Below are 27,839 nucleotides of genomic sequence, written 5' to 3' on the forward strand. Positions count from 1 at the left end.
ACAAACTGCATGAAAAAAGTTACATCGTAGGGTAGAGTTGTACCGTCACAATTTTTTGTGTATTGCATAAGCTTTCGTATTATGTATTTGGTATTTTTTTTTTTTTTTTCATTTGTAAAATACCGTACCGATTCCACTTCCTCGTCTTGGTTTTGTATCAATACGCGGTGTATTTATGCCATAGGGTAATTTTGAGCAGTAGTTCACGATACTCTGGCTGCTCTTTGTGTGTGTGTAGAATAATACTCCATTATCCACTTTACCCTTAATGCCTCCGAGCTAATTGATTGTAATCCTTACTAAACGGAGATGGTATTAGTAACGGGCGCCAATCGTGTAATACACAAAGCGGAGAAAAAAATATTAAACGAGATAATCCTCGTGCATCGATCGTCGTATTGGTTCGCGACGATAATCTCGCTCTACGAGTATATGAGACTGGTTCGATTTGTTAAATTAAAAATTCAGTGTATATTTTCCAGTATTAAGAGATCGTGTATGGTATTGTGAGGTTGTTCGAGGGTCGGTGAGATTTACTGCATTGAAAGGAAATTTGGAAAGGGTAATAAAAAATTGAGTTTGTGTGTATTAAACGAGAAGAACTTGCATTCATTCTCAGATAGCTTTGATGTCACTAGTTCAAATGCGAGCACCATGGTCTGTTGTTTCAGGATTACAAATACTGGATGTTCAGGGAGTGGTGGTACAACCTTCGTTTTTTGATATAACCCGGTACAAGTAAAAAAAAAGTAAGATAAACAAGTCACCTATCTTGAAAATTGAAGGGGCAAGATAAGTTTCCAAAATCTAAGAGCCAAAAATCAATTTTGACCATAGGGGTCGGTAGTACTTTGAAAAATAAACAAAATTACCGATTATGACTTTTCGCTCAACTTGCGAATTGAAGGGGCTACAAAATGGTTTTCAATTTCAGAAGATCGCACAATGAAAAAAAAATGACTGCAGATTTTTTTTCTCTCTCTGAAATTTAAAGTTTTTGAAGCTCAACAATTTTCGATTTGCTAAAAATTTCATTAAATTTATTATTTCTGAGTTTCAAAAACTTCTTAAGTTTTAGAGTAAGAAAAAAAAATGATTGTACATATGGTATTATGCAAGCGACTATTCATATTGATATAGCTGTTTTGTTTTTGAATCAAAATGTTTAAATCGAAGATAATTTCATCGTATACTTACTTACTTCATGAAAATAAATCATACCGACGAAGGTATGAACTTGAATTCTTACTAACTTACTTTTAGAGTTTTGGATTCATAGTAAGTCATCGTATTCTTCAATTAGTACTCTTGATGGTAACGTATTCTACTTTTTCTGCCTGAAAACCACAACAAGATACATGGGGGCAACTTGGTACATATGTATCTTCATCCTCATCTTTCAAGTGTTTTTGACATTTTTGCTGCCACACTTTTTCAAAATCTATATTTTTTCTTGCCATGGCTTTATTTCTCGCTTGTACCATCTCCAATCAATGCTGCAAATGAACTATGAAAATTATTATGTAATTGGTCAACTTGAATTATATCTACTCTACTTCCATTTAGAATATTGTACTTAATACTTCTTCTCGCCAACACTTTCACAGCTTCTGTTGTTAATTTACATTTCTTTTTACATAGTTTATTGGGCGGCTCAGGATCTAATTCTAGCCACTTATTTTCTACAACTTCTTCACTTGAAGTATGTAGTTTTATCAACCATTTCTGGCACCCAATTTGAATCAGACCATCTTGAAAAATCAATCAAAAAAATTATTTACTCAACAATTGTAGTGAAAAAAACTGTGTCAATTAACGGTCTTGTGGAGAATTTCTTTTTTTTTTTCAAAATTCTCAGAGGTCCTCACTTATTGAAGATTAAAGCTCATTATACTTATTAAGGAATAAACTGAAATTTATTTAATGACGCAGTAGCAACTTGGGCTTTTGGCATCAACTAAGTTGAATTCTGACTATGTGATCTACATTGTTCGCAAACACAGAAATGAATCTTACCGACTTCCGACTTAACGGGCATCACCATAACAAGCTCTCTAGGTTTGGGGAGATTTTCGTTCCAAATTGAACTATATTTGTTAGGAATGTATCAAACGACGAATTACTTATTCATTTGAAAATTTTGATTATCGTAGGTACGCACGTACATAATACAGCTAATTAGTTCAAAGAGATCATCGCAAAGTAATTTTGAACAATTTTATCTTTGTCACACTTTCTACTGGGCTCGAACCTTTAAAACAAGAAATACATGACATGTCTCTTTTAAATTCTGCATCGATTTATAGGCTGCTGCCGTTTGCCGTCAACATCCTAGACCACTTTTGGCGTTTTACTGAGCGGTTAAAAATTTGCACCGAAATTATTTTTGGGTAAATTCGTGTTTTGAAAATGTTTTCTTTTTAAATATTTCACATTAATTAAGCCAAAACATCGAAAGATATCATTTTTGAAACTGGAAAAATATGTATTTTGTAACACAGTGTTGCCAATTTTCTGCTCATTATTACCTATTTAATAAAATGAAAAATATTTTGTGTAATTTTTTGCTCAAGTATTTTTCTCAATTTTTTGAAATTGGAATTAATCATAATGACCCAAAACATTGGTAGCACTGTGTTCCAAAATACACAAAATAATTCCCCAGTTTCAAAAATTTCCTACCTAAAAATATGCGATTTGCACATTTTCAACCGCTCATAATAGAACTCTAAAAGTGGTATTGGATTTGATGGCAATGGCATAATTCGAAGCAGAATTTCAAATACATACCATCCTTTTGAACTGAGCCATTTTTCCCAAAATAGGTTGGGTTGGGGCTAGAGTGGAAAACCTATGATTTTTTTGAAAATTACCCCTCTTTGAGAAGTCATAACTCTTCTCCTTGGGCTTTTTTGGTGCTATTTCTGGATTGCTTTCTACTCAAAATGAAAGTCCCCACTGAATTTGATAGAAACGCTCCAAATATTTTTGTTTTTCGCGAACTCGTCCACCTTTTATTGTACCTATCTATAATTTAAAAAAATCAAAGAAACGTTTCTGAAAAATTAAATAAAAAAATTATTTACTGAATAATTTTACCTATTTGAAATAAATGTACATCGGTCAACTGATGGTATGTTGTACTACTTTTTGCCATTTTTTTCGCATTTTCAAACTTTGTACAACTGTAGCTCGCTATCTATTGGAGATTCAGGTAATCTAACGACTGTTCTTGGTTGAACCTTTGGGAACAAGATTATAACAACGTGAATCACCATCCCTCCTTTACTCTCTCCCAGAAAGATTTAAAGACCAACTGGCCATCTCGAAATTTAGTTATTGTTCTCCGAGAATTAATATTGATCTGGAAAATGTTCTTTTATGATGTACCTACCTACCTACCTACCTACTGTCCTACCTTGGTACTTGGTTTGCTTTTCAAACGATGCTTCCTTGTGATATCGAAACGATTGTCAAATCACTGATCGATGTTGATTTTGTTTTTCTGTTTCAGGTGAGTGCAAATTTTTGCCATTATACGAGTATAAAAAATACGATTAGTAGGTAAGTCGTTTGTTTTTGATTTTTGCGTAAACATGTTTTTAATTCATCCTTTTTAAACTTCAAATCACCCCTCTCCTCAATAGAATAACACTTCTCGACAAATTCGTCCAAAAAAAAGCTCGTCTCGCGAAATTAATTAACATCTTAGTTGCTTCGCAGGTAACTCACATCTCTGCACTGCTCCTTTTTCTCTATTCTGTATGCTACCGCTCGTACTTCACATGGCAAACTGTTGCTTATGTAGCTCGGACTCTGCCAAAAGCACGGAAACAGCCGCACGAGCATCTTAATACTTAAACATGTCTCAATTTTATGCGCGTACCTTTCTCACCGGTAGAGAGAAATTTATTTACAACTTTTACCTCCCCTCGTACCCTCTTTCTTACTTTCGTGTTCGCTAATAATGAATAAATTATTTCATAAGCGTGTCGTCGTCGTCGTCGTCATTTCAACTCTTCTATTTCTCTCTTTCTCGCCAGCACGGTAGGTAGGTACCTAAAACCACAGGTTAACATATTTATACACACCCTTATATATCTTACTGTGTACTACACACAGCGGTAAATTTTACTAAAACGTCATCTCAAAGCAACACAACGCCAACCACATCGTATTTCTCGGCTCTTACATACACATCTTATCGTATGTAAAATTAACACGAACGACTACACGAAAGGAGAGAGGAGGAGGAACGACCCAACTGAGTTTTTCATTTGTAAAAATTATCATCTAGGTACTCAAATAGTGCCACTTGTACGCGTCAAATTCCACTTATATGATTTAGTACGTATTTCGAACGAGTAAAGATTTAAAACCCCTTTGCTCTTACCTACGTATACTTTTGATGTGTACGTACAGAGCATTATTAATCGTTTGTGTAAAAACATCCAATAAACATACCTCATCTTTTATACTTATTCAATTATACGCGAACAAGTGACGTAAGATTTTCGACGCGTTCACAATATATAGAATAAAGATATCCAAAAAAAAAATATATTTATCAAATCCGAATGGCTAAAAAGAAAAAACGAATCGAGGGGAAGAGAAAAATTAGGGGAATATGTACCATACAATACACTAATAAAAGCACGATAACGCGGTGATGATTCTGTTGTCATCGTCTTACAAAAGAGATCCGAATAATCCTTCTATTCAACGTCGATTGAATTACATCTGACAGGAACACTCTCCCTAATTAAACCTTTTCGACCGTGTATAATATTCTAACGGCAGATTTGCATTTTCATTTATCATATTAAGTATTATTATACCTTGCAGATTTCGTAGTTGTCGTCATTATCTCGTGGATGATGCATTGGATGATGCTGCGAGCTATGATTTTGATATTTTTGTGTCAAATTCTTAACACTTTCCATTCCGTTTCTTATACTCGTACTTATATACTTATGAACATTTTTATTGTATGTGGTGTTTCTGTCTATGTTTCCCTTATAAATCCCCGCCCCCCGCCTGGTTCGAAATACATTACAGCGAAGCAAAAAATAATAGCATGCATTTCAGATCTTTGATGTAAGAACAGTTTTTTTGGAATTATTGCTTGTCTTTGAAAATAGGTAAGAGAAATGTGTTTTTACTATCGAAGCCAGTTCAAAAGATAATGCAAAGATATATCATCACCAAAATTTTAAGCACTAAGGTAGCCCTACGTTTTTTGATAAATTTTTGAAAATCAAATTGGGTCAAAAACGAGAATAAATCAAAATCTCACCAAATTGACCCAGAAAGCTGAAATTTGGGATATTCTCTGTTTTTGACTCGCCAAATCGATTGGAAATGGTTATAAACTTTTTTCAGCAGTTCTAGAGCCTCCAGCAGATTTTTGAAACTTGAAATTGCAACAGAATTTCACTGAATGAAGTTAAAAAGTCAAAATTTTCTCTGCTCTTAAAATTTCATCTTGCTGAGTCAATAACATTTTTCCAAATGAATTCAGGCATGTCTGCTCCAGATTGCTGCTTGTTAGGGACATAGTTGACCGATTATTCATTATTCGATTACTTACTGCAATTTTTCCAAAGTCGGTGCGTTCCAGTTCGTAACTATATTTTTGTCGAGTTAGTGTTACAGTGAATTTTTGAAATTTTCAATTATGAAATCACTCTACAAAAATATGGTGCAGAACTGGAACACTCCGATTTTCGAAAAATGGCGTGTGTTCAGTCGGATATGGGTCACTAACGAGCAGCGATCCGTATAGCATACGCTTGCTAAAAGTGATTTGTACAGATTTTATCGAGTTCTTTGGAAAACTGGAGTTTGCAAAGAGAGCCTCATTTTAGATACATTTTGTGGAAATTTCAAGTTTTGAAAATCTGCTGCAGGTTGCACAGCTGCTAAAAACCATTCGAACCCGTTTCCAACCGATTTCACGGGTTGAAAATGAGACGTATCCTAAATTTCAACGTTTCTGGTCAATTTGTTGAAATTTTGATTTTTTTTCTTCAAATTTTCAAACGTTTTTAAAATTATGAATAATAGGGACGATACCAGTAATGAATAGTTTGTTCCAAAAGCTCAAAGATTCCAAGTTTATCGAGTGACCAATTTTTTTATTTTATTTTTTTTAACTCGTTAGGTACCTTCCTAGAAAACGGCTGAACCGATTTCGACAAAACTTGAAATCTCACAAAGCTTCCGCCATTCCTAACGAATCGTTTATTAACAAGTGGATCTGTTTTTTGAAGGTACTATTCGCGAACGAATTGATCAATCCTTCAATTTATGAATCAATTCATTCGCGAATGATTCACCAAAAATGATCCAATTCGTTCATGAATGATACACCTAAAATCAAGTAAATGAATCGATTCGTTCGTGAACGAGTCGCATATACGAATCAATTTGTTCGCGAATGATTCACCAAAAATTATTTGATTCGTTCGTGAATGATTCACTAAAAAATTCAATTCGTTCGCGAGTGATTCACCTAGAAATCAGGCTATTTGTTTAATCGCAAATCGATTATGAATGATTTGATTCGATTCACTTCACTTGAAAACAGATCAATTCCTGTATAATAGTTTCACGAAAACCGAATCAATCGTAAATTAATTGATCCGTTTGCGAATAATTCACCAAAAAAAGCGACTCAATTTGTTCGTGAAAGATTTGTATTTGAAGAAAAGTCTGCCTCGTGAGTGTTTTTTTTTAAATCATGAATTTACATACTATTTTGGATTTTGAAAGCTCCCGGATGTTGCTTGTAGGTTAATAGGTCGTGTAGTCTGTTGTAATGCTTCTTTGATAAGATACCTATTTTCGTCGTATGATGTTTTTTCTCTGCATTCTTCGATTTTTGTATAGATATACTCGTATGTATGTACATCCCCCCCCCAATAATTTCAACAGGAAGGTATTTTTTTTCTCTCCATGGTGTCTCACGGTCATGGAAGTAATGAATTTTGCTTGAAATACACTTGAAAATTTGTTTAAAAACTCATAAAATAGAAATTAAATTGTAAAAAATTAAATATTTGTTCAAAAAATCAGAAAAATGAAAAAACTGAAATGCCTACTTTGCTTGCAAGTTTTTAAAAAATTCCTCGAAGTCTCAAGATAGTTTCAAGTTATGTAATTTTTTTGTGGGGGGGGGGGGGGTTTATACGGTAAAAATGTGTGAAAAATAGGCCACGAAATAGTCATGATTTTTGGCTGGGAGTTTTGTTAGACACCCTGCTCTCTCACCTACCCTATGTTCTGGAGAAATTCACCTGCGGGGAATAGGTACTAATAATTATAATACCTTCACTTGGGTACATTTTACCCAACAATCTCAAAATCGATACTATTATGTTCTCCTAAATAAATACCCAATACTTTGTTTTGTCTACCTTGAACAGTTTCATAATCTTGAGGATAGGCTTGTTTAGCTTCTATCAAAATCGCATCGAGAATTTGCCTATTTTTAACGCAATACAAATGTAAAACATCTCGCTGATCGTTTTGAACAATAATGTCAACGGTTTTGGTTTCGGTTACATTGGTATAGGTTGCTAATTCATTCACGTTCAACAATCGAGTGGTGGTCAAAGGATAACGAAGTCTGGCCGCACAAAATAGCAAACATTGAAAGCTCAATCGATTCGCATCCGGTGATTTTTCGACGATTTTTTTCACATCTGCTTTCAATTGTTCGAGTAAATTGGCCGGATACGTTCCTTGTTCTAGTAATTTAACGAAATGCTCGGCAATTGGATTCAGTTGCAGGTTATTTGTTTGGTAGAACGAGTTGATGATTTCGATTATTTCAAATTCAGCGTCCAAATTGACGATGTGGTATCTGTTTCGATCATTTTGCACGTCTTTTCGAGCCAGATAGCCGTGTTCTATGAAATAGATGAAATACAACAAGCCTTGATCCGTTTGAAAGGGGTTCTCGTTGTTCTTAAATTCTTTCAGTTGTTCTAATTCTGCGTATGTGAACAAGTTGCTCTGGAGAGTCAGACTTTTACGTAAAATCAGGCTGTAGAGCATGCCTCGAATAGCCGGAGCACTCAAGTAGAAATTTAATCCCTTCATGGTATCGGTCCGTTGCCAGTAATTTAGGTAGTTTGGTTTACCAGTTTTGGCTCGTTCTCGTAGATATTTCAGTACTGAGAAAATGTTGTAGATTTTTTCAGCATTCGGAGCTTCTGTGATATTTTTGTTGTCGATTTCTTCAGCATTTGGAGCTTCTGTGCTATTTTGGTTGGAGATTTTTTCAGCATTTGGATCTTCAGGGCTATATTTGCTAACGTATCCGTTGTAATGGAGATCGATTTGCAGACGTTCCTCTTCTTGGATATTTTTCTCACTTAGTAATTTGTCGACTTCGCTGGAGGTTAATCCGAAGTAAGGCAAAAATGGAGACTGTTCGAGGAATCTAGGCGTCTGCATGAGTGTCTCTTGAGCAGCTATTTTGGCAAACGATCCGGATATTCCGGTTGCAACCATGTGATGCGTTATGAACGGACCGAATCGCATCCCCATGAAGAGCAAATCGTTCACGAACCTGGTTACGTTCTCGACCTCGTAGATATTTCGACGACTAGCTTGCTGCATCGGTGTATCGAACGAATCGATCAAGACGAATGGTTCTTTACCATAATAATCGAATATCGATCTCGATATATCCTGCAGACCATCGACCAACTCGGCATCGCTCGCTTCTCCCGTGATCAATCGACCCATACCTTCTAATCGTAACTTCTTAACGACCTCGTCCGTATCGTTGGTCTTTTCAATAGGGTTCTTCATATACGTCCAATACAACCACGCGTATTTTCTCGCCGTCTTCTGCAGAGCTGCTTTGAAGTAGCGCATTTGATCCTCCAAAGTATCGCCTTTGACGTCGGTGAAGTTCACCAGCAACACGGGGTATTCGCCCATATGCTGTTGAATGAATTCGCTATTTCGAGAAATGCTCAGGTTGAGCTGAGTGTCCGTGAACATATTGTAATTAGTGGTTCTCGTTTTATTTATTATTTCACCGGTTGTCGAGTTGATGGGTAATTCGACGAAACGACGGATCATATCGATTATGGTGGATTTACCGAATTTGCGAGGAGCTGTGAATATATGGAAAGTGTGATTGGTCGCGTTTGTTATAAGCAAAGGGAGCAGATCGGTTTTATCCACGAAATTAGGAAGTTTTGTCAACGTTTTGAAATCACTCATGTAATCAATTGGGTCGAATTCGTACCCGGTACCTTGTTGGACTTTGATTGACCATATTTGGCATATTATACATAACACTAGGTTCAGGTTCAGCTTCATTGGTTCACTCGGCAGTGACTGGACGGATATGGTCTAAATGATACTGATTATTGCTCAGTAGGAGGTAATGGTCATTATGTAGGTCTTGTGAGGATATTTAACTGTCTTTGGCGAGCTGGTTGAAAATTTTACTGGTCTTCAAATTGTCTTGGTGGTCTTTCTGAGATGCTTAGTGAATTAGATGAGTTTTCAGCGATCTGTGAAATTAATAAACGATTTCTAAGCACAAGAGCACTAAAAATAAGCGAATAATTATTGCGGCAAGAGATAAACTCATGCGTGCTGTGCTCTTGAAAATGCCACAGTCATCATTTGAGATACTTGGTGAATATTTCAATATTAATTGTATAACACAGTAATTCTAGTAAATAATAAATTTAATTCAAACTGTACTCACATCATTTCGAATTGAATTTCCAAAATTGATACCATTTGTATGCTAATCAGAAAGATAGAACTACCGGTAAGTAAGAACCCAAAGCTTATGATTGAATTTAATCCGATTTTAATTTTCGTTTCGTTGAGTAAATGTCTCGATAACGTGTATTAGGGTAACGCAACATTTATCTCTATGATAAGAAAATTATTCGATACCAAAATTCAAGATCTATCATTTGTTTATCATTCAGGAACCAAGTTACAGCTGAACAGCTCCTAGTAATAGATGTTTAATACCTATTATTGAATTTGCTTCATCGTGGAGTCATCTCTGAGCTTCGCCCTGCTCAAGGAGTACCTAAACTTAAATGTATAATACCTACAATAATTTTTTTAAAGATTTAAGTAAACTTTTTTTGATGAATAAGACCTTTTTCAAGATTTCAAAAAATTATAGGTAACCATTTTTGATGTAGGTATGCGTGTTTTTCGCGTTGTGATTTTTAATTTAATTATTTTTCAGTAGAATAATTGAACAATCTCAATAAATCGAAAATCATATTTTCTTGCTCATTGATGCGCTTTTTTTTGGCGGTTTTTATTGCATTTTCAAAGGGTTTTCCATCTTGAGGAACTCCTGGTTTTTTAAAACTTTGTATGTAGGTACGTACTTTTATGAAAATATCATGGTTACTTTTCAAGTACCTATACCTACCTAAGTTACTAAAGCTACCAAACGTTGGTTACTAAAGGTACTTTTTTTCAAATTTTTGAAAATTTATTTTTTTCATGCCTTGAAAATGCATTTTCAGTGCCTTCATTATAGTTTCATGATCCCACTGCTTCATTTTTTCTCGACTGAGAGATTCTATTTGCAGCTCTGTGAGGAAAGTTAGGAAACTCTGAGCTGCAGCTTTTTGTCTGCAACTTTTTTGGTCAATTCTTGCTTTTCTTTAATGAGTTGACTGCAGTCTCTTTCAATATTTCTAATTTGTTCCTGAAAGAAAAAAAACAGCAATAAAATACAATTCACAAGCTAATCAGCATTTCTAACAGTTCTTTCACTGTTTTTGAATTCATTTTCATGTAACACTAAAAATCTGGAAAATATATCCCATGAAAAATGATTTCTATAAAATTCTGTAAAAATACATTGAAAAATCCTCCAAGTTATAGAATTTTATGTCCAAAATGTACCTATAGAATTTTATCAAAGTTCATAAAACTTCATCCGTTTGGATAAAACTTGATTATAGAAGATGTATAGGTACCTACTTCTATTAAAATGTATCCCATTGGGCTATGTTTGATGAAATTTTATCCAAATAGATTAAATAATGTCAAATTTGATAGAATTTTGTAGGTATTACATTCTGGACATGCAATTCTATTGAGGATATTGTAATAGTATAGGTAAGTATAAGTAAAACATCCCACGATCTGACGATCAATATACTTCATATAAAATAAAAATTTAAATCAGTGAACAGAATCAAGTGCAAAGTATAAAATATAGGTAACAACGATAAATACTAATTTATAATTTCAAAAATTGAAGAAAAAAAGACGATCAAAATTATTTGGCCGCTCTTTTTTGATAATCACGTTTCATTTCGCCTATCATCTGAGTGAAATTTATTCTAATATTTTTTTTCTGTTGGTTCTTTTCTTTCCTACCACGGTGGAAACATTGTGGAAACATTTCCAAACACGCGTACTCTGCTCTGGATTTCTCCGCGCCTTGACCATTGGGCGTTCTACCAGTGAACGTAACAAATTGTTAATTGACGAGCAGGATTGAAAACTCCTGGTGTAATGAGTCTTATGAAGTGAGTAGGCTCGGTTTATATGCATGGAATTTTTACCTTTAGAGTTGATTTCAGCTTTTCATTTTCTTCTCGAAAATTTCTCCGGCTCTAGCATTACATTGTATTCATATTCATTGCTAGCTTGTAGTTTATCCTACACAAATGAAAATTTAAAAAAAAAAACACTGATGTAAATCACTATGCAACTATTTGTTATATCATAGCTTGAAATTGTACCAAAAATTGAAAAATAACACAATCATAATTTCCTAATTTTATTTTACCAACCTTTTGTTTAGCTTTAAATAATTTCTCCTTGGCATCATTTTTTGATTTTATATATTTTCACCAGCATCATCTCCAATGAGCCTAGGCGGATTTGGCACATTGAAGAGGGTAGTAACGACATTCGGTTTGAGCTTTCTCCAACCATAATCTCGATGCTACTCCCATTAGCTCTCTTCAGAATGCACCTAAAACAGTGAAATAAATATCAAAATACATACATAATTAATATGTTTATTTTACTTTCATTGAATCAAAATGTGGCAAAAAATCGCATACGTATTTTACAGAGTTTAGAATTTTTTGTGGGTTGCCACTTGTCTCTTCTGCAATTGACAACTCACCTTTTTCATGCGTTTACCTTCGCAGGAAATATAAATAAGTGGAATCCTTTCTTCTAGCTATTTGTACACTCTGCTGCAACATATCCGCCATCCGGCTATTATTTCACTCGCCTGAGATTCACATGATAAAAAATGACAGAATAATTCACACAATAATTAAGAAGTTCAACCACACACCATGATTTTAAATGAATACAAACTTATTATGTAACATCAGATGTATAACAATTGACAATCTACAATAAATCTGAGAATATCACTAATTATGTAAGTACCTAATTACACAAATTTTGCTCTGCAAAACTTCTAAATTAATTATTTCTCACTTTCTGGTATTTTTTTGGTGAGATTTTTATCAGAAAACTCAAATCGAAAACTTCACCATCAATGATTCAATAACCAAAAATGAAGTCATTGAACAACACCGAGTGTCGATTTTTTTTGCCGAAAATTGCAAAAAAAAAAACTCACTTACTTGTGAAAATTGCCAAAAGTCTCGCTTTTCAACAAAAAGTTGTACAATAATCCAACTTTTTAAAGTTTTGATCATTTTGGTTAGTAAAATTATACTTTTTTAAAAAAAAATCAAGTAGGAGTCCTGAAATATCTTTGATTCTTGTCATTCGATAGCAAATATCTTGGAGCATCAACACATGAGATGATGCATTCAAAATTTAAAATTTAAAATAATAATTTTTTGGAGAATTTTTCACTTTTAATAAAATTTTTTCAATACACATCGACATGGACGAATTTAATTTGTGTTTGCTCAAACAACACCTTAGTCTATTTTGAATGTATTTCAACGTTGAAAAACCAATAGGGTTGATGCGAATTTTTGTAGGCCATATACAAATTAGAGTACGCATTTCTCTTGAATAGATTTTTTCTGTTTTTATGTCAATTCAGAAATTTTTTAAGCGGCCCCATTTTTATTTTTCAATACCACATGATCCCGAAGTCACCGGATGCGTAGTAGCATTCGATGATGTAAATTTTGTGACCGAAGGTCAATTTGACATGGCCAAAAGCCCTATTTCCGCGAACGGAGAGCGTGAGGATTGACAACTGATTTGTCGGAGAAGGAGAGCCGTGGGGCTCGATGGTAACTCTCTATGGAAATAAACGGGGCCCAAAATCACGCCAAAAGAAAAATAATTACTTACGTTACTATTACAGGCAAGTACCTATAGGTGTTGAAAACCTGGAATAAAAGAATTAGGTAATTACAGAGCAGAGTAGATATAAATCTAAAAAATATCATACCGAACAAAAGCAACAAAATTATTAAAATTCGCCAAAATTTGCAACAAGAAAATATGATAACAATAAAAACTAAACAAAAAAATAAAGCTTCGGAAATTGTATAAAATTATATAAATTGAAGAGTCTAAAAACTTTTTAAAAGTGACGAGAAGTTCCGAAATTTGCTTAAAACTGCAAAAAAGTGACACAAAATTCCACAAAAGATCAAGCCTCAAAAAAGTTGACAAAACTCTCAAAGTCCATATTACAATAAGTACAAGGATATCATTTTTTTTCCGAAATGTTTTGGAATTTTTTCATCGTATCCCAACATAAGGAAACTTACTTATTGAACGAACCTCGTAATCCGTAAATTATTTTGAAAAGAAAAACATAATACAAAAAGGTACAGATTCGATAGTGAGCTAGTGTTAAAAGGTGCTAAACTCAATTTCATACTCTTTTTCTCCAACGAGAAAAGCTGCCTTCGTCGATACTGTAAAGCTTTTGTCAGATGAATCCGACAACAGGCTAACGCCAATCAGTCCATAATTTTTCACTTCTGTGGCATCCGGCTTATATTTGTCTTCACTGAAAGCAACTGCACGGAAAAAAAAATTATGGATAATTTTTACTATTTCATACAGTAACCGGATCCAATTCAAAAATATTGTGATTTTTTACTATGAGATTAGTAAATTTTACTATGAAGAGTAATAATAAATTTAACGTAATTCTAGGTAAAATGTATTTTTTTGGATGAGTAAAAATCACTATTATTTTTGAATGGGATCCGGTTACTATAATGAAATAGTAATTTTTATTAATTTTTTTTCCCGTGTGTGTATGCATTGTCTTTAATTTGTTTGAATGCCGCTTCAGCGTTCAGTCCTACGAAGGTCGTCGCGATGTTTTGAAAACGGAATGTTCTTTTGTAAAACGCCAAGTTGTTGCCGTCGGATGAAGTAGCGATTTGATCGATAGATGCCGAACATTTCATGATTAAATCTAAATTGATTTCACAAGTCCGTGTATAAAACAATTCTAATTTTCGTAGGAATTCTTGTCGGATCCGGATCTCCTCGTTGGTAATTTTTATTTCAATTGTGTTTTCAATTGCATTCCTGCTCAAAATTGATAAATAGCCTTCATTCACGAGCAGGTTTAAGTATATACGAGTACTTACTTCTTCTCTCAGGAGTTTATTGCCGACTTTACCGTTTTCGTTTAAGCAACGCATGAATGACTTCAAACATAATGTGTTGCAATGAAACCCATCGTAATAATGCAAAATATCATCAACGGAGCAGTCGACATTGTATTTCCGCTTCTGTAGTTGAATCAATAAGGAGTCTAGTTCGGGTTTCTTCAATCCATAATAATTTTGAAAATTGTCGTCAATGCCAAATATATATACCTATACGAGGAAAAAAAATTTCTCCCTTTGATATTCACCTATCTCATTCGACTACGTAGCATCTTGACTGCAACCGAGTCAAACTGTAAGGTGAAATATTCAGCGAGGGTAAGCAAGATTTGAACCCCTAAGAAAGCGAAAATACCAAGACAGCTTTTGCAGCTTGTTTTGCCTGTACACGAGATTCGAAATACCATCGGGAATATGTAGCTGTATACCCTTCAAGAAAGGGTAAAACTGAAGACAATACACAAGTTGGCGCGAACAACAAGACGGCCTTAGTATATTACAATTGTTACAAATGAAGACGACGAAAACTCGTAACTACCTACGTATTATTATTCTTGATATGTATATGTGTGTGTATGTTTTTACGAGTACATTTACCTAGGCCTACATGTACAAAGGTGAACGCGCAAGTAGGAATACAACACGAGGTTTGATAAGGGAGTCTGTTCGCGAACAACGTGATACCCTGTGGCAATTGCTTGGGATTCGTCTCACAGCCATCCTGCCATCCAGCCTCCTGGTCCATGCGTTTAGCTGAATTACTTATGACAAACGAAGCCTTAATACGTTATGCTGCTGGCTCGATGCAGCCAAGACGACGAGAGACGCTGGAAAAGATAGAAATGTCGCAGATTTCTCTTAGAATATACGAGGCTGAGCTTTTATTCCTCACTCCCACACGTGTAGATACATATGCGATATACCACCGCACGTATATAGCATAACTATACCGCAGAGAGATTGTGTTCTTACTTGACACAATCTTCTTATGTACAACCTTTTGATACGAATTGGTTTGCGAATACCTACTTGTTGGAAGGCTACAGAAAGGCAGGGACACCCGTGTTATAAATTTAAATTTCAAACTTGCCCTATTTATTGCGATAATGTTACTGGCTGCTGCTGAGAGACGGTATAGGCGGCGAGACTACGGAAGCTCTCGAGTCAGTGTTGAGAAAAAATCTCTATTCGCCGGAGAAATATGGCTTTTTAGTTGTCGTATACTCGTTTATCCTGCAACACACATTTACGAATAGTATAGAATTGAATTTTCACCACCATATTGGCATATACGACGACGACGACGACGATATCGTAACAATGCATATCCATTCCACAGTCGACTCGAAACATCTTAAGTTTTCCATTGTTGGTATATGGCGAACTTCCGTCGGTTTTTGTTTTTCTCTTTTTAACACTCCCGAGTCCGAATGTGGCGATAGCCGGCGGCTGCTGGCGTTGTTTTGCACAATTTATCGGTATTGGTAAAGTACACACTGAAAAAGTACACCCCAACGAAGTGGTCGAACAGTAAGATAAAACTGGGTCAGTTTATATATACGTACGTAGATGGTGAAGATTGAAAATATCCTCTTATATGTGCACGTATACGTATAGCTTTGTGGAGTATCGTCGTCGTCTCAAATTTACTGCAGGATGTGTGTGCGAATCGAACGCCAAATTTGATTACGCCGTAAAAAAGATTTTTCTTCGCGTTATAAAGCGCAATAATAGGCAGAAGTGGAGCAGATATACATATTGAAGTGTTTGAGCGCCCCCCTGCGAGTGAGTAATGTAAATCAAGCCTTTAGGCTTTCCATTAACGCCCGGTTATTTTCTCTCCCTTCTTTGTACCATCAACAGATTGCATCTTGAGCCCGAGGTGGTTTCACTCAACTTGTAATGTGTCTATAATGGTGTGCTCAGTGCGAGCTATATTGGTCTTAAAAGTTGATGGTGTTTTTCTTTTTTCTTTTACGTACTTTTTTTCACTCTTGTATTTTTCGGCGCGATTTTATTGTTTTGTACGTATATGGGGATGAAGTGAAGGGGTTAAATGAAAGGGGAGAAAGTAGCTCGCGGAAATTTCGCGTGGAATGTGTTCTTTGCTCTTATCTGTAGGACGTGTGTGAGCTGAAGTGATTGCTCACAGGGTTTGGCTCTTATTGAAGTTGGATTGGTGGGTGAATTTGTTGTGAGCTGATAGTGAAATAATGATGGTGAAAATGGAGTAATTTTTTGGACACTGTGATAAAATGAGGTATTCGTTGTTGATTTATTAAATGCCCATATTATTAATTACATTAGGCAACTGCATATTTGTAGAAAACTCAAAACGAAAACTTCACCGTCAATGATTCAATAACCAAAAATGGAGTCATTGAACGAGACCGAGTGAAGTAGAGGCAGAAACTTTTAAAAATTTCAGTAGCTTTGACTACTTCAGCAATATTTTAAACCAACCGAATTTTCCTTAGTTTTCAAATTATCAAATTCAGATTTTTAAATTCATAAATTTGCTTACTTCTAGTGGGTTCATGTACGCTCGTTAGCTTATTCGGTTGTGTCGTGCGTGATTATTATTCCTACCAAACTGCACATTACACCATCATTATTAAAATTCTAAATAGATATGTCATCAAACATTCAAAATACAAAATTTTCTAGTTTGAGCCCAAAAAATTAAAAATGCATTATTTTGAACAATCGTAACTTACGAGCTTTCAATTGACGGCCGAATATTTCTCATTTGCTTGAGGAGGAGGGGAATGGGGCCCTTTTTAAAGGAATACCAAATTGTTTAAAACTCCAGCAGAAAATCAAAAAAAAAAATATCTGGACAGTTCTGAAGAATTTTGGGTATAGGTAGGTAACTAGGTACCTACCAAAATGGAAAAATGAAAACATAAGTTCTGGAAATAAAATTAATATTGAAAAAATTTCTATGAAATGTGCCAAAAATGCATGAAAATAAACGGTTAAGAAATGTTGAAATTACTATGTGTAAAAAACAAAACAAAAAAAAAATGAAATCATGAAAAATCAGCATTGATAGAGTGTTTGGGTTGAAAATGGGCTAAATCGATAGTTCAAACCCTGAAACAAAAAACAGAGCGAGTTCTTTAAATTTGAGTTGTTTTTGTGGTCAAGAGAGACTGTCAGACTTGCGAAAATGGCAGTTTTTGCCCTACTTCAAGAGTTCGTAGCGACATCCGTATTGTTTTGCGAAAAAAACCAAGGTCATTTTCGGATTCTACGCACTTTTTCAAGTAAACTCATTTCCCCGATTTTTGATTTTCAAAGTTTCAAGCGCATAAGACTAATTTTTCTGAATACGAAAAATTCAATTTGAACTTCGGGTGAACACAGTTCTGCGCCACGATTACGTCGTTGAGTAAAGCCAGCGTCGCGCGCTCCGAGTTTTAAAATATTTGTACATATAAAAATCTTCCATATGCGCTTGGAACCTCGAAAATCAAAAATCGAGGAAAGTAGTTTACTTTAAAAAGTGCGTGTAATCCGAAAACGACCTTCTTTTTTTCGAAAAATAATACTGATCTCGCTACAAACTCGTGAAGTAGAGCAAAAATAGCTATTTTTGCAACTTTGAGTCTCTCTTGACCACAAGAACAACTCGAATTTGAAAAACCCCTGTTTTTTTTTTTGTTTTAGGGTCTAAAGTATCGATTAAGTCCATTTTCAACTCGAACACAACTATGCAGGTGCCCAGACTTACTTACCACAAAAATAGGTAAATCCTATAAATTTGATAACTGCAGTGTTTACAAGTAATGGAATCGCTACGAATAAATATACTGGCATGCTGAAGATGCAATATACAAGAACTAATCGCGTACATACAATTGCATTCCATCGAGTACAGAGAGTAGGTACATAGACAGGGGGAAAAGAGTGGCTGACGTATAGAGATAAGGTACCGTTACAAATCTTCCCCCCCCCCTTTGAAAAAAAAATCATCACTATACAAAAATAAACATAAGATCGATAAAAAAAAATACAAATAAAATTGCCAGCAAATGAACAAAATTGAAAAATAGCACTTTTTTTCTAAAACATTTTAAATTTTTAAATCATTTTTCAAATAAAAATATAAATTACATACTAATATTTAAAATCCTAAACTAATGGTAACTATCACACCTTAAAATACACTAAAACACAATTTAAAAAAAAAAAAATCGTTTTTTTCTCTTTTTTCACTTTTTAAAATTAAGATCAATAAATACATACAAGTAAATTAAAATACACTAGAGAACGTAGTCAGCAAATCTACAGGGTGTCCACAGGTCTGGAAAACCTGGAAAACCTGGAAAAGTCAGGGAATTTGGTCGGTCTGGAAAAGTCAGGGAATTTCGTAATTTTCACGCAAAATCCCTGGAATTTTGAAAAAACGATCAATTGAAAATTCTGAATAAGGACCTGTGATGAAAGAAAAACACTGTTTTTCACTTTTCGAAACGCAAATTTTCAAAAGCTTTTGCCCTCGCTGCGCTCGGGCTTCTTTTCTTTTTCAAAAGCAACATGAAAATTTTAGATTGTAAAAATCAAGTTTTTATGCCAAAAAATGAACTCTTCACGAAAAAAACATCATTCTTAAGCATCTCGAAATACATACAAATTTACAAGAGCTTTCACCCTCGCTTGGGCCTGTTCTGTTTTATTTTTCAAAATCAACTTCCTTCAAAAAAAAAAAACATAATTCAAATATTCTAAAATCTTAAAAGCCAAAAGAAAGCTACTCCTCCTCACATAAAAAAAAACTCGTTTTATGACTCTCAAAACTCAAATTTTCAGAAGCTTCCGCCCTCGCTTCGCTCGAGCCTGTTCTCTCTTCTTTTTCAAGAGTAAACTTCCTTCAAAAAAACATCCATTCCAATATTAAAATTTAAAAAACCAAAAAAATAAACACTTCGCATTCAAAAAAAAACTCGTTTTCAGGCATCTTGAAATGAAAATTTTCGAAAGTTCTCGCCCTCACTTCGCTCGGGCCAATTTGTCTCTCGTTTTGAAATGAACGAATTTCACATTTTGAGGCCTTCAAAAATCGAAAAAAGAAAAGAAAAATTTTCATAAGTTATAATAAATTATGAATACATAGGTATTTTATCAATTGGCCAGACTTGGTGCATGTTTCATTTATTTTTAATTAGAAAAGTTAATAATCAAAGTTAAGCTGTTTTTTATATCCGAAGAAGTATCCAGTTCGAAGAGAAGCTTATGAAAAAAAATTACCCCCCCCCCCGAAAAAAATTTTAAAAAAAATTAAAGAACGGGGTGAGCATAGAAAATTAAGAAAAATGGTCTGGAAAAATGGAAAAATTGGCCTGGAAAACCTGGAAAAGTCAGGGAAAATCATTTCCAGAAATGAGTGGACACCCTGATCTAGCTGGTTTTTTCATAACTCTACCCCTTGAGGTGACAGTACTCGGCTGGTCAAATGTGTGACCCTTCTTGGGACGGAGGTTGAAGGTGTTTGGGCAGGTGGAGGGACGATATCAGGCTCAGCAGGTTCATCTGGTTGATGAGGCAAAACAGCTGCATAGTAATGAGGTTTTTGCTTGAGGATCAGTGTGATTTTTTGCCTATCATCTGCATCTTCGTCGGATAAAACATATGCAGGTTTTAATCTATCGATGGAGACAGCATCCTCTTTTCCATTTAAATGGATGATGAAGTATTTCTTTTTTCGGCGAATGACCGTGAAAGGTCCGTCATATGGAGCCTCCAGAGGTGCTCGGACAGGTCCACTCGTAGGTCTAGATACACCTTTTTGCACGTTCCCAGGTCCTCACTAATGAATATTTTCCGATTCCTAAACTGCTTTGAGGCAATAATTACTCTCTCTACTTTCGAATCGATAAAATGTTGGATTAACCCGGTGGTTTCACGTATTAATTTCTTTAATAAATATTCCTCAGCAATTCCAACGTTTCCAGTCGATAACAACACCTTCTTTGGATATTTGATTCCGGCTGCTTTGAGTTTTTCTAGCAAAATCTTTCCAGAAGCGAATTGGTCAAGCAAATTATTGCGAGATACTTGAACAGACAAGGACCGGGGGTACCGTTACAATGGTATTATTCAAGCTAAGTTGAACCAACTTACATGATATTTGCGATCGTTTTCCATTTGATGAGAATGGTCTTGACTGACCTGAAAAACACATCATAAACCATTTAGATATGTATGTTCTGTTCTGTTTTACATGTCATAAGGAACATTTTATCACAAAAATGAGCGAAATCGGACCAGTGGGAGAGGGTGCGCATGTTATACGTAAACGAAACTTCGATACCATTTTCTTAGGATCCTTCGAGGTATTGGATTTTAGTTAATTAGTTGTGTTGCGATTTGTGTCGACTCGATACATGCTTGCGGATTGGAAATGGATTTTCAAACATCTTTTAATATACCTATACTAGATTTTCATTTCAGTCCACGAATATTGAAAATTAGTAAGGAATAATGAATTCATAGCACATAAGTAGACGAAATTGAATTTTCAAACATTTGACTTATATGTTCAGCGAAAGTAATGAACATTGAATGACTACAGTTTCATTTTTTTTCATCTGGCCACCTTGCAATGGCAGGTCAATTTAAAATCATTCATATGTTGCACAGGTTAATTTTGTTGATATTAATGAATTGTACAGTAAGTTTCCGAAAAAAATAATTAAAGTGGGAAAAATTCAAATCCATTTAAATAATGAATTAGGTACTTACTCACGAAATGTTCCTGTTTTGCTGCTCGTATTATTTGTTTCAATTCTTACTCTAAGTTGATTATTTACCCCGTCTTCCAAAACGGAGGTAGCCGAATCAGAGGAATGAGCTGCGACGGAGGAAGTTTTTGGAGGAGAAGAAGTAGCTGGAACGGAGGAGATGGCAGGATCTGAGGAAATAGTCGGGAGGACGGAAGAAAAAGCCGGAATGCAGGGAGTAGTCGGAACATAGAAAGATGGAAAAGGGGCAGACGGCATCATAGAGGGCATCGTAGAGGACATATAAGGGACCGGAATCGGTATGTATTGAGGAAGCCCAAAACTAAAGTTCATGCTGATCACAGTAATCACGATAAAAATCAGGATAAAAATAAATACTAAAATGTTCACAGCACAAGTAATTATTAATTATAAAAATACAGAACGCTAGCACATTCACATTCACATTCACTGCACACTGCACATCTACATCGCTTGATCGCTAAATGAAGATGATAAGGGGAAAAAACGATTAGAGAACTCGTCGAAATATGCATCGTTGGCACCCGGAATATAAAAGCGGTACGAGTATCTTTACATTTCTTTATTTTTATGATGTGAAAAACATACCAGATAATCGGAAAAGTGGAATGAAATTCGCAGAAAATGATGAAGAAGTGAAAGAAAATACACTTGAAATACTTAAGTGGTGTAAAATTAGAAGAAAAAAAAATCAGCTCACAAGTTGATTTGTTGTATCGGAGCTACTATAAGAAATGGTTAGTTAGATATCATTAATTAAATGGATATTGAGCATTTTTTAATAATAAACTAAATCTAAATCACTTACTATAATTTAAATTTAAATTTAAAGATAAATTTAAATTACAATAAGATGAAAAAAAAATTAAACTTAATAATATAAAAAATCTCTTAATCGATTTAAAAATATAACAATTAACCACATGCTGTCTGTGGTCATTTCAGTAACGTACACTGTATAAGATCGTAGCATATCTTGTACGTAACATGAATCAATCCATAGCTCGGTTCTCCGTTCCAAAAATAGCGTCGTTACTAATCTAAAATTAATAATTTTATTTCTTTTATAAAATAACACCAATAAAAATGAAACTAATCCTAATTAAGTACCTACCTCAATTTAAGCAAATCCAAGCTAGATCTAAAGAGCATCGCACCTAAAACCCCCACTTACTTGAATTTCAAGTGCCAACGTTAATTTTTAAATTTTTGGCGAATTTTTGAAAATCTAAAAAATTAAAAAAATCATTTTGAAAGTGATTTTTGATTTTTTAAAATGAAATATAGGGTTTTCTGAGCTAAGTGAACCAATGTAAATAATTCCTTAAATTCAACTCCCATTTATCAAGAACTGGGTACTACCTGGTTTTGGGTCTACAAAAATTTCTCTAGAAACTTCGAATCACTTTGGAAATGCCAAAAATGAACCCAACGACCGATAACAGCTTTGGTCATTGGTTACTGGGCATACTCTTAACCGTTTTAGACGATATCTCAAACTTTCAGGTGTGCCAGCTGAAAATGGGATTTTTGATCAATTTTGAAATTTCAGAAAAAACGGAAAATTCAAATTTTCAAAGAAGGTAAAATAATAGGCAACTTCTATTCGACAAGATATCGTTTGGTATGTCTAAAAGATCACCCTAGTCGGAAACAGTGGCAATTTTACCTTTTTGAGCCTCTAGAAAATTTTCAAATTTATCCATAAATTTCAAATTGCTTTGACGAGGCTTAAAATTTGGACCTTGAAAATTCGATTTTTCTCCCCTGAAATTTCCAAATTGGTTTAAAATATGTACTTACTCTTTTGAACTGGTATTTCCGGAATTTCGCGAATTATCACCTACATGAAAATATTTATACCTATCTAGAAAAAAAAACACCAATAAAAAAAATAAAAACAGCTTTTGACGAAGCCTTTGCTCATAGTTTGGCGAGCATTGACGATAGCTTTAGTTCGTCCGGTAGTTCTATATCTTCTAATCTCATATCAGATCCCTTGAACTTAAATTCTATCCGAACTACGGATGTAGTATCCATGAGATATTTTCCCTGATAGAAAAAATTCGTCCTATAGGTTACCTACGTATTTTGGTGCTGTATCGCGATTACAGCAATAATTCAAAAACAAAAAAATTACAAACCAGCTCTAATTCTCCTCGTTTTCGCATCAAAGTTTTTTCGAGTTCTGTCATGAACGACTCGGAAATCTCTTTTTCTCTATCGTAGTTGGGGCAGTAGTTACGCAGAATTTTCATTATCTAGAAAAAACATCGAATGTGATCGAAACTGGTAACTTATAGATGTTGTAATTATTCAAATTGATTTACTTTGTTCAGAAAATGTTATACTTCATTTAAATATTTAAAAATTAACTTTAACTCAGTTTTTTTGAATTTTTTAAATTTTCAAAAATTTGTTATGTATTCAAAAATGAACCTCAGGGCCTGAAAATTTTGGTTACATGGGTCTTTTTTTTGGTCGCACAAGTGGATATTTTTTTAATAGAGTAAGTAATTTTTTCCTATCAACTGAGTAGTTTAGAATTCGAGTTCACTGAAAGGTTTCAATATTATTCAAACAATAAGACTCGAATTAGCGAATTTTCCCCAAATGTAGCGGTCTGGAGTTGAAGCTGAGTAGTGATTAAAATTGTGGCGATAAGTTTGCATTTCAAACTCTTCTTCTCTAAAGAATCTGTGAGCCCAAGAACGTACGATAGTTACAACGAACACTTTATTACTGATTAATACATACATTGTAACTGTACATCAACGTGAGATAAATGTTATCTTTATTCGATTACGTACATATGCGCTAAACGCTACAAGCGTCCCCCCCTTTTTTTTTTTTTTTTTTTTTTTTTTTTTTTTCGACTATACTATACAACTTAAAACTAATGGTAACTTTATTTAAAAGAGGGAAACGACAAATTCAAATTTAAAAAAATTTTTTTTCGAGCATAAAAAAAAATATTAGAATAAAATTGGGTAAAAATATCAGCAAATAAAATACAAATTAAAAAATAGCAATCTAAACAATCTAGCAACAACCATCTCCAAACCTCACAGGTTTCCGTATGGTCCTACCACTTCGAGTACGTGGCTGTGTAGGATCTGGCGATGGAGGGAGAGGTGTTGAGGCAGGAGAGAGGGGAATGGATCGAGCCTGACTTCGGACATAAATCGATTTTCGGTTCGCTTTGGTGTTCCTCAACGTCTCCTCCTCTGCCTGCTTGACATCGTAACCTCTCACAATATATTTCTGTGGCAAATCAGGCCCTTTGTCGGCATTATCACTAGCCAATGAATACGCAGGCTTCAACCTATCTATGTTGACCGAATCCTGCTTACCGTTGACATCGATCAGGTACCACTTTGGGGTGCGTTTTATGACGAGGTATGGCCCCTGGTAAGGTGCCTCGAGCGGCATTTTGACACGATCAACACGTACATACACACGATCGCAGGACTTCAAATCCGGATGTACAAACACGTCAGTGTGTCTTTTTCGGACTGGTGCCGGGCGGATACGTCGGAAAGCATTACGCAGATCGGAAACATATGAGAAAGTATCTGCAATATGCTCAGAATTTTCGAAAATTTCGCCTGGCAATCTCAATGTACGACCAAATGCCATTTCCGCACATGATACACCAGTATCATCTCGAGGTGACGAGCGTAAACCCAATAAAACTGCCGGTAGCATAGTGAGCCAATTTCCACCTCTGCATTTGAGGGCATCTTTCAATCGGCGATGCATGCGCTCGACCATTCCGTTGGCACGGGGGTTATATGCAACAGTTTTGACTTGCTGTGAGCCCAGCAGTGTGGAAACTTGAGAAAATAGCGCAGACGTAAATTGGCTGCCTCGATCTGTGGTCAAATACGCAGGTACGCCATACCTAGCCACCCACTGCTCAACAAAGGCTCTCGCCACAGTCTCTGCAGAAATATCACGAAGTGGTACAACCTCTAACCAGCGTGTTGCGCGATCTACAAAGGTGCACAGGTATCTGTAGCCATCAGGAGTGGCAGACAATACCACGATATCCATATGTAGGTGCTCGAATCTGTCACTAGGTGGAAACACACCAACTGGAGCTTTAGTATGCCTTGTAATTTTACTGCGTTGGCATGGTTCACAGGCACGGTGCCAAACACGAACGTCTTTCTTTAATCCAGGCCAATAGTATCGATCAGCTATCAAACGTTGAGTGGCCTTCAGCCCAGGATGCGCCACATTATGTATTTTTTGAAAAACCGTTTGGTGAAGTGCTTTAGGGACGAGTGGCCTGTGCTTGCCTCGAAATAATGAACAAAGCACACTGTTACCATCTTTATCGAACAGCTCGCCAATTTGGTGGTCCTGTAGGCCATTTTGGCGGATCCACTCCATGTCCTTGTCCAACCTCTGTGCTTCAGCAAATTCCTCCAGGGTGAAACCAAACCGCTTGTTGACTGTAACTGAGTCTACTTCTGGCCTACTCAGACCATCGGCCACAACGTTGTCAACCCCGGAGATATGCACAATCTCACTAGTGAACTGTGAGAGGTAATGGGCTTGTCTGGACCTACGCTGCAGTTTTATGTGTTTTTGAGTTTGAAATATAGGCAGTAGTGGCTTGTGGTCCGTTGCCAAAACCAAGCGTCTACCCTCGATGAGGTGTTCAAAATGCTCAACACCCAGGAACAAAGCATATAATTCTCGATCATAGGTGGGCCACAGCTGCTCACGTTCGTCCAATTTACGTGAAAAAAACCCTAACGGTTCTCTGGTACCCTCTTTCGTAATCTGGTCAAGGGCCGCACCAACTGCAGTGCCTGAGGCATCCGCAGTCAACACCAAAACAGCATCTTCTCGAGGGTAGTGCAACAATGTAAATGTAGAGAACAGGGTTTTGGCATCTTCGAATGCTTTTGTCAGCTCGGGGGTCCATTTTACCGGAGTTTTATCTTTCCGCTTCGTTCGGCCTTTTAAAATTGTGTTCAAAGGGGCGAGGACCTCAGCCGCCTGCAGCTTGAACTCACGGTAGAAATTGAATGTGCCAATTACGCTGCGCAGCGCCTCTATCGTCTTTGGGCGTTGCAATTTGCGGAGGTAGGCAATACGTTCCTCCGTTGGCTTGTAACCATCTTGAGTCACACGATGCCCAAGGAAGCAAACCTCTGGAGCGCAAAATGTAGATTTTTTTACGTTCATACTAAGGCCATACTTCGCCAACCTTTCAAAAATAATCTCAAGGTGACGATAATGCTCCTCTAAAGAGTCTGAGAAAACCAAAATATCATCTAAGTAGATGAAAACGAAAGGTAGATCGCCTAAGATCGAACGAATAAACCTCTGGAAGGTGGCAGGCGCGTTTCGTAAGCCCAACGGCATCCGGTTATACTCGAAAAATCCGGCACATGATGATAATGCAGTCTTAGGGCGATGAGGAGGGTAGATGGGTATGTTGAAATAGGCACGAACGAGATCAAGGTTTGAAAATACCTTTTTTCCAAACAGACTCTGAGTAGAATCGCGCATATCAGGCAATGGGTAACGATCAGGCAATGTACACGAATTCAACAACCTGTAGTCGCCAGCTATTCGAATTTTGCCGTTTTTTCGAATAGGTACCACTGGAGAAGCCCATTGTGACTTGGAATGACTGATTAGGCCGGACTCAAGATGGGCATCCATCTCAGCTCTGATCTGTTTGGCAATTTGTGGCTGAACTCTTCGTGGTTTTTGGTACACTGGTGGACCATGAGTCTCAATGAAATGAAGGACATCGTGAGGTGGACTTGCATGGTACTGAGGTGGGCGCAACAGTGCGGGGTACTTTCGTAATAGGTCGCCTAAGGGACCATCAGGCAACTCGCCATTGACTAAATTAACACTGGCCTGAGATGTTTCAACAGTCTGACATTGGGCACTCAATAACAATTTCCCATCGAACAGGCGCTTACGACGTGTATCAGGCAGCAGATGGTAATATGATAAAAAATCTGCACCCAAAATTGGCGATGTGACGTCTGCAAAAACAAAATTCCACGAGTACGTAGTTAACATGCCAAAGTCCACCGTAACTACCTCTGTACCGAAGGTATCAATTTTACTGCCATTAGCTGCGGTAAGCTTATACAGGTATTTTTCTCTGGCACAATGTCGCTTTGGCAGGAAGTTGCGAGGTAAAATCGAAATATCGGAACCACTATCCACCAAAAATAACGAACCAGATTTTTTATCGCGTATGAATAGACGAGGTGAATTAGTATGAGAGGTATCGGCAGCTCCGGCGCAGCTGGGGGACTGTATCGCTGCTTTACGTGTCCCCTCAGCTAGTTTTCCGAGTTTTTCTCCTTATATTCACTGCAACCTGCGTAACATTTACGCGCATTGTTTCCCCATTTATCATGGTACCAGCATTTACCATCAAATAAATCACGTGAATGGTAAGGTGATGGAGAACGACGGC

General features: G+C 35.9%; 2 protein-coding genes across 5 annotated transcripts in view; one reads left to right on the plus strand and one right to left on the minus strand.

The window, feature by feature from the left end:
* Window positions 1-27,839, plus strand: part of LOC135833205 (neural cell adhesion molecule 1-like) — a 623,372-nt gene that overhangs the window by 416,149 nt on the left and 179,384 nt on the right. The gene's annotated exons all lie outside the window — the stretch shown is intronic.
* On the minus strand, window positions 4,547-9,876 carry LOC135833189 (uncharacterized). Its single transcript, XM_065346864.1, has 2 exons — window positions 9,740-9,876; window positions 4,547-9,539 (listed from the first exon to the last, which is right to left on the minus strand). Exon 2 carries the CDS (start codon window positions 9,340-9,342, stop codon window positions 7,348-7,350), a length of 1,995 nt encoding a protein of 664 aa, XP_065202936.1. The 5' UTR covers window positions 9,343-9,539; window positions 9,740-9,876; the 3' UTR covers window positions 4,547-7,347.

The sequence above is a fragment of the Planococcus citri genome, chromosome 1, assembly GCF_950023065.1.
Source record: "Planococcus citri chromosome 1, ihPlaCitr1.1, whole genome shotgun sequence".
In the NCBI taxonomy this organism is placed as follows: Eukaryota; Metazoa; Arthropoda; class Insecta; order Hemiptera; family Pseudococcidae; genus Planococcus; species Planococcus citri.

Coding starts and splice junctions, on each gene's coding strand:
- LOC135833189 (XM_065346864.1), bottom strand. CDS start 9,342: ATGAAGCTGAACCTGAACCTAGTGTTATGTATAATATGCCAAATATGG.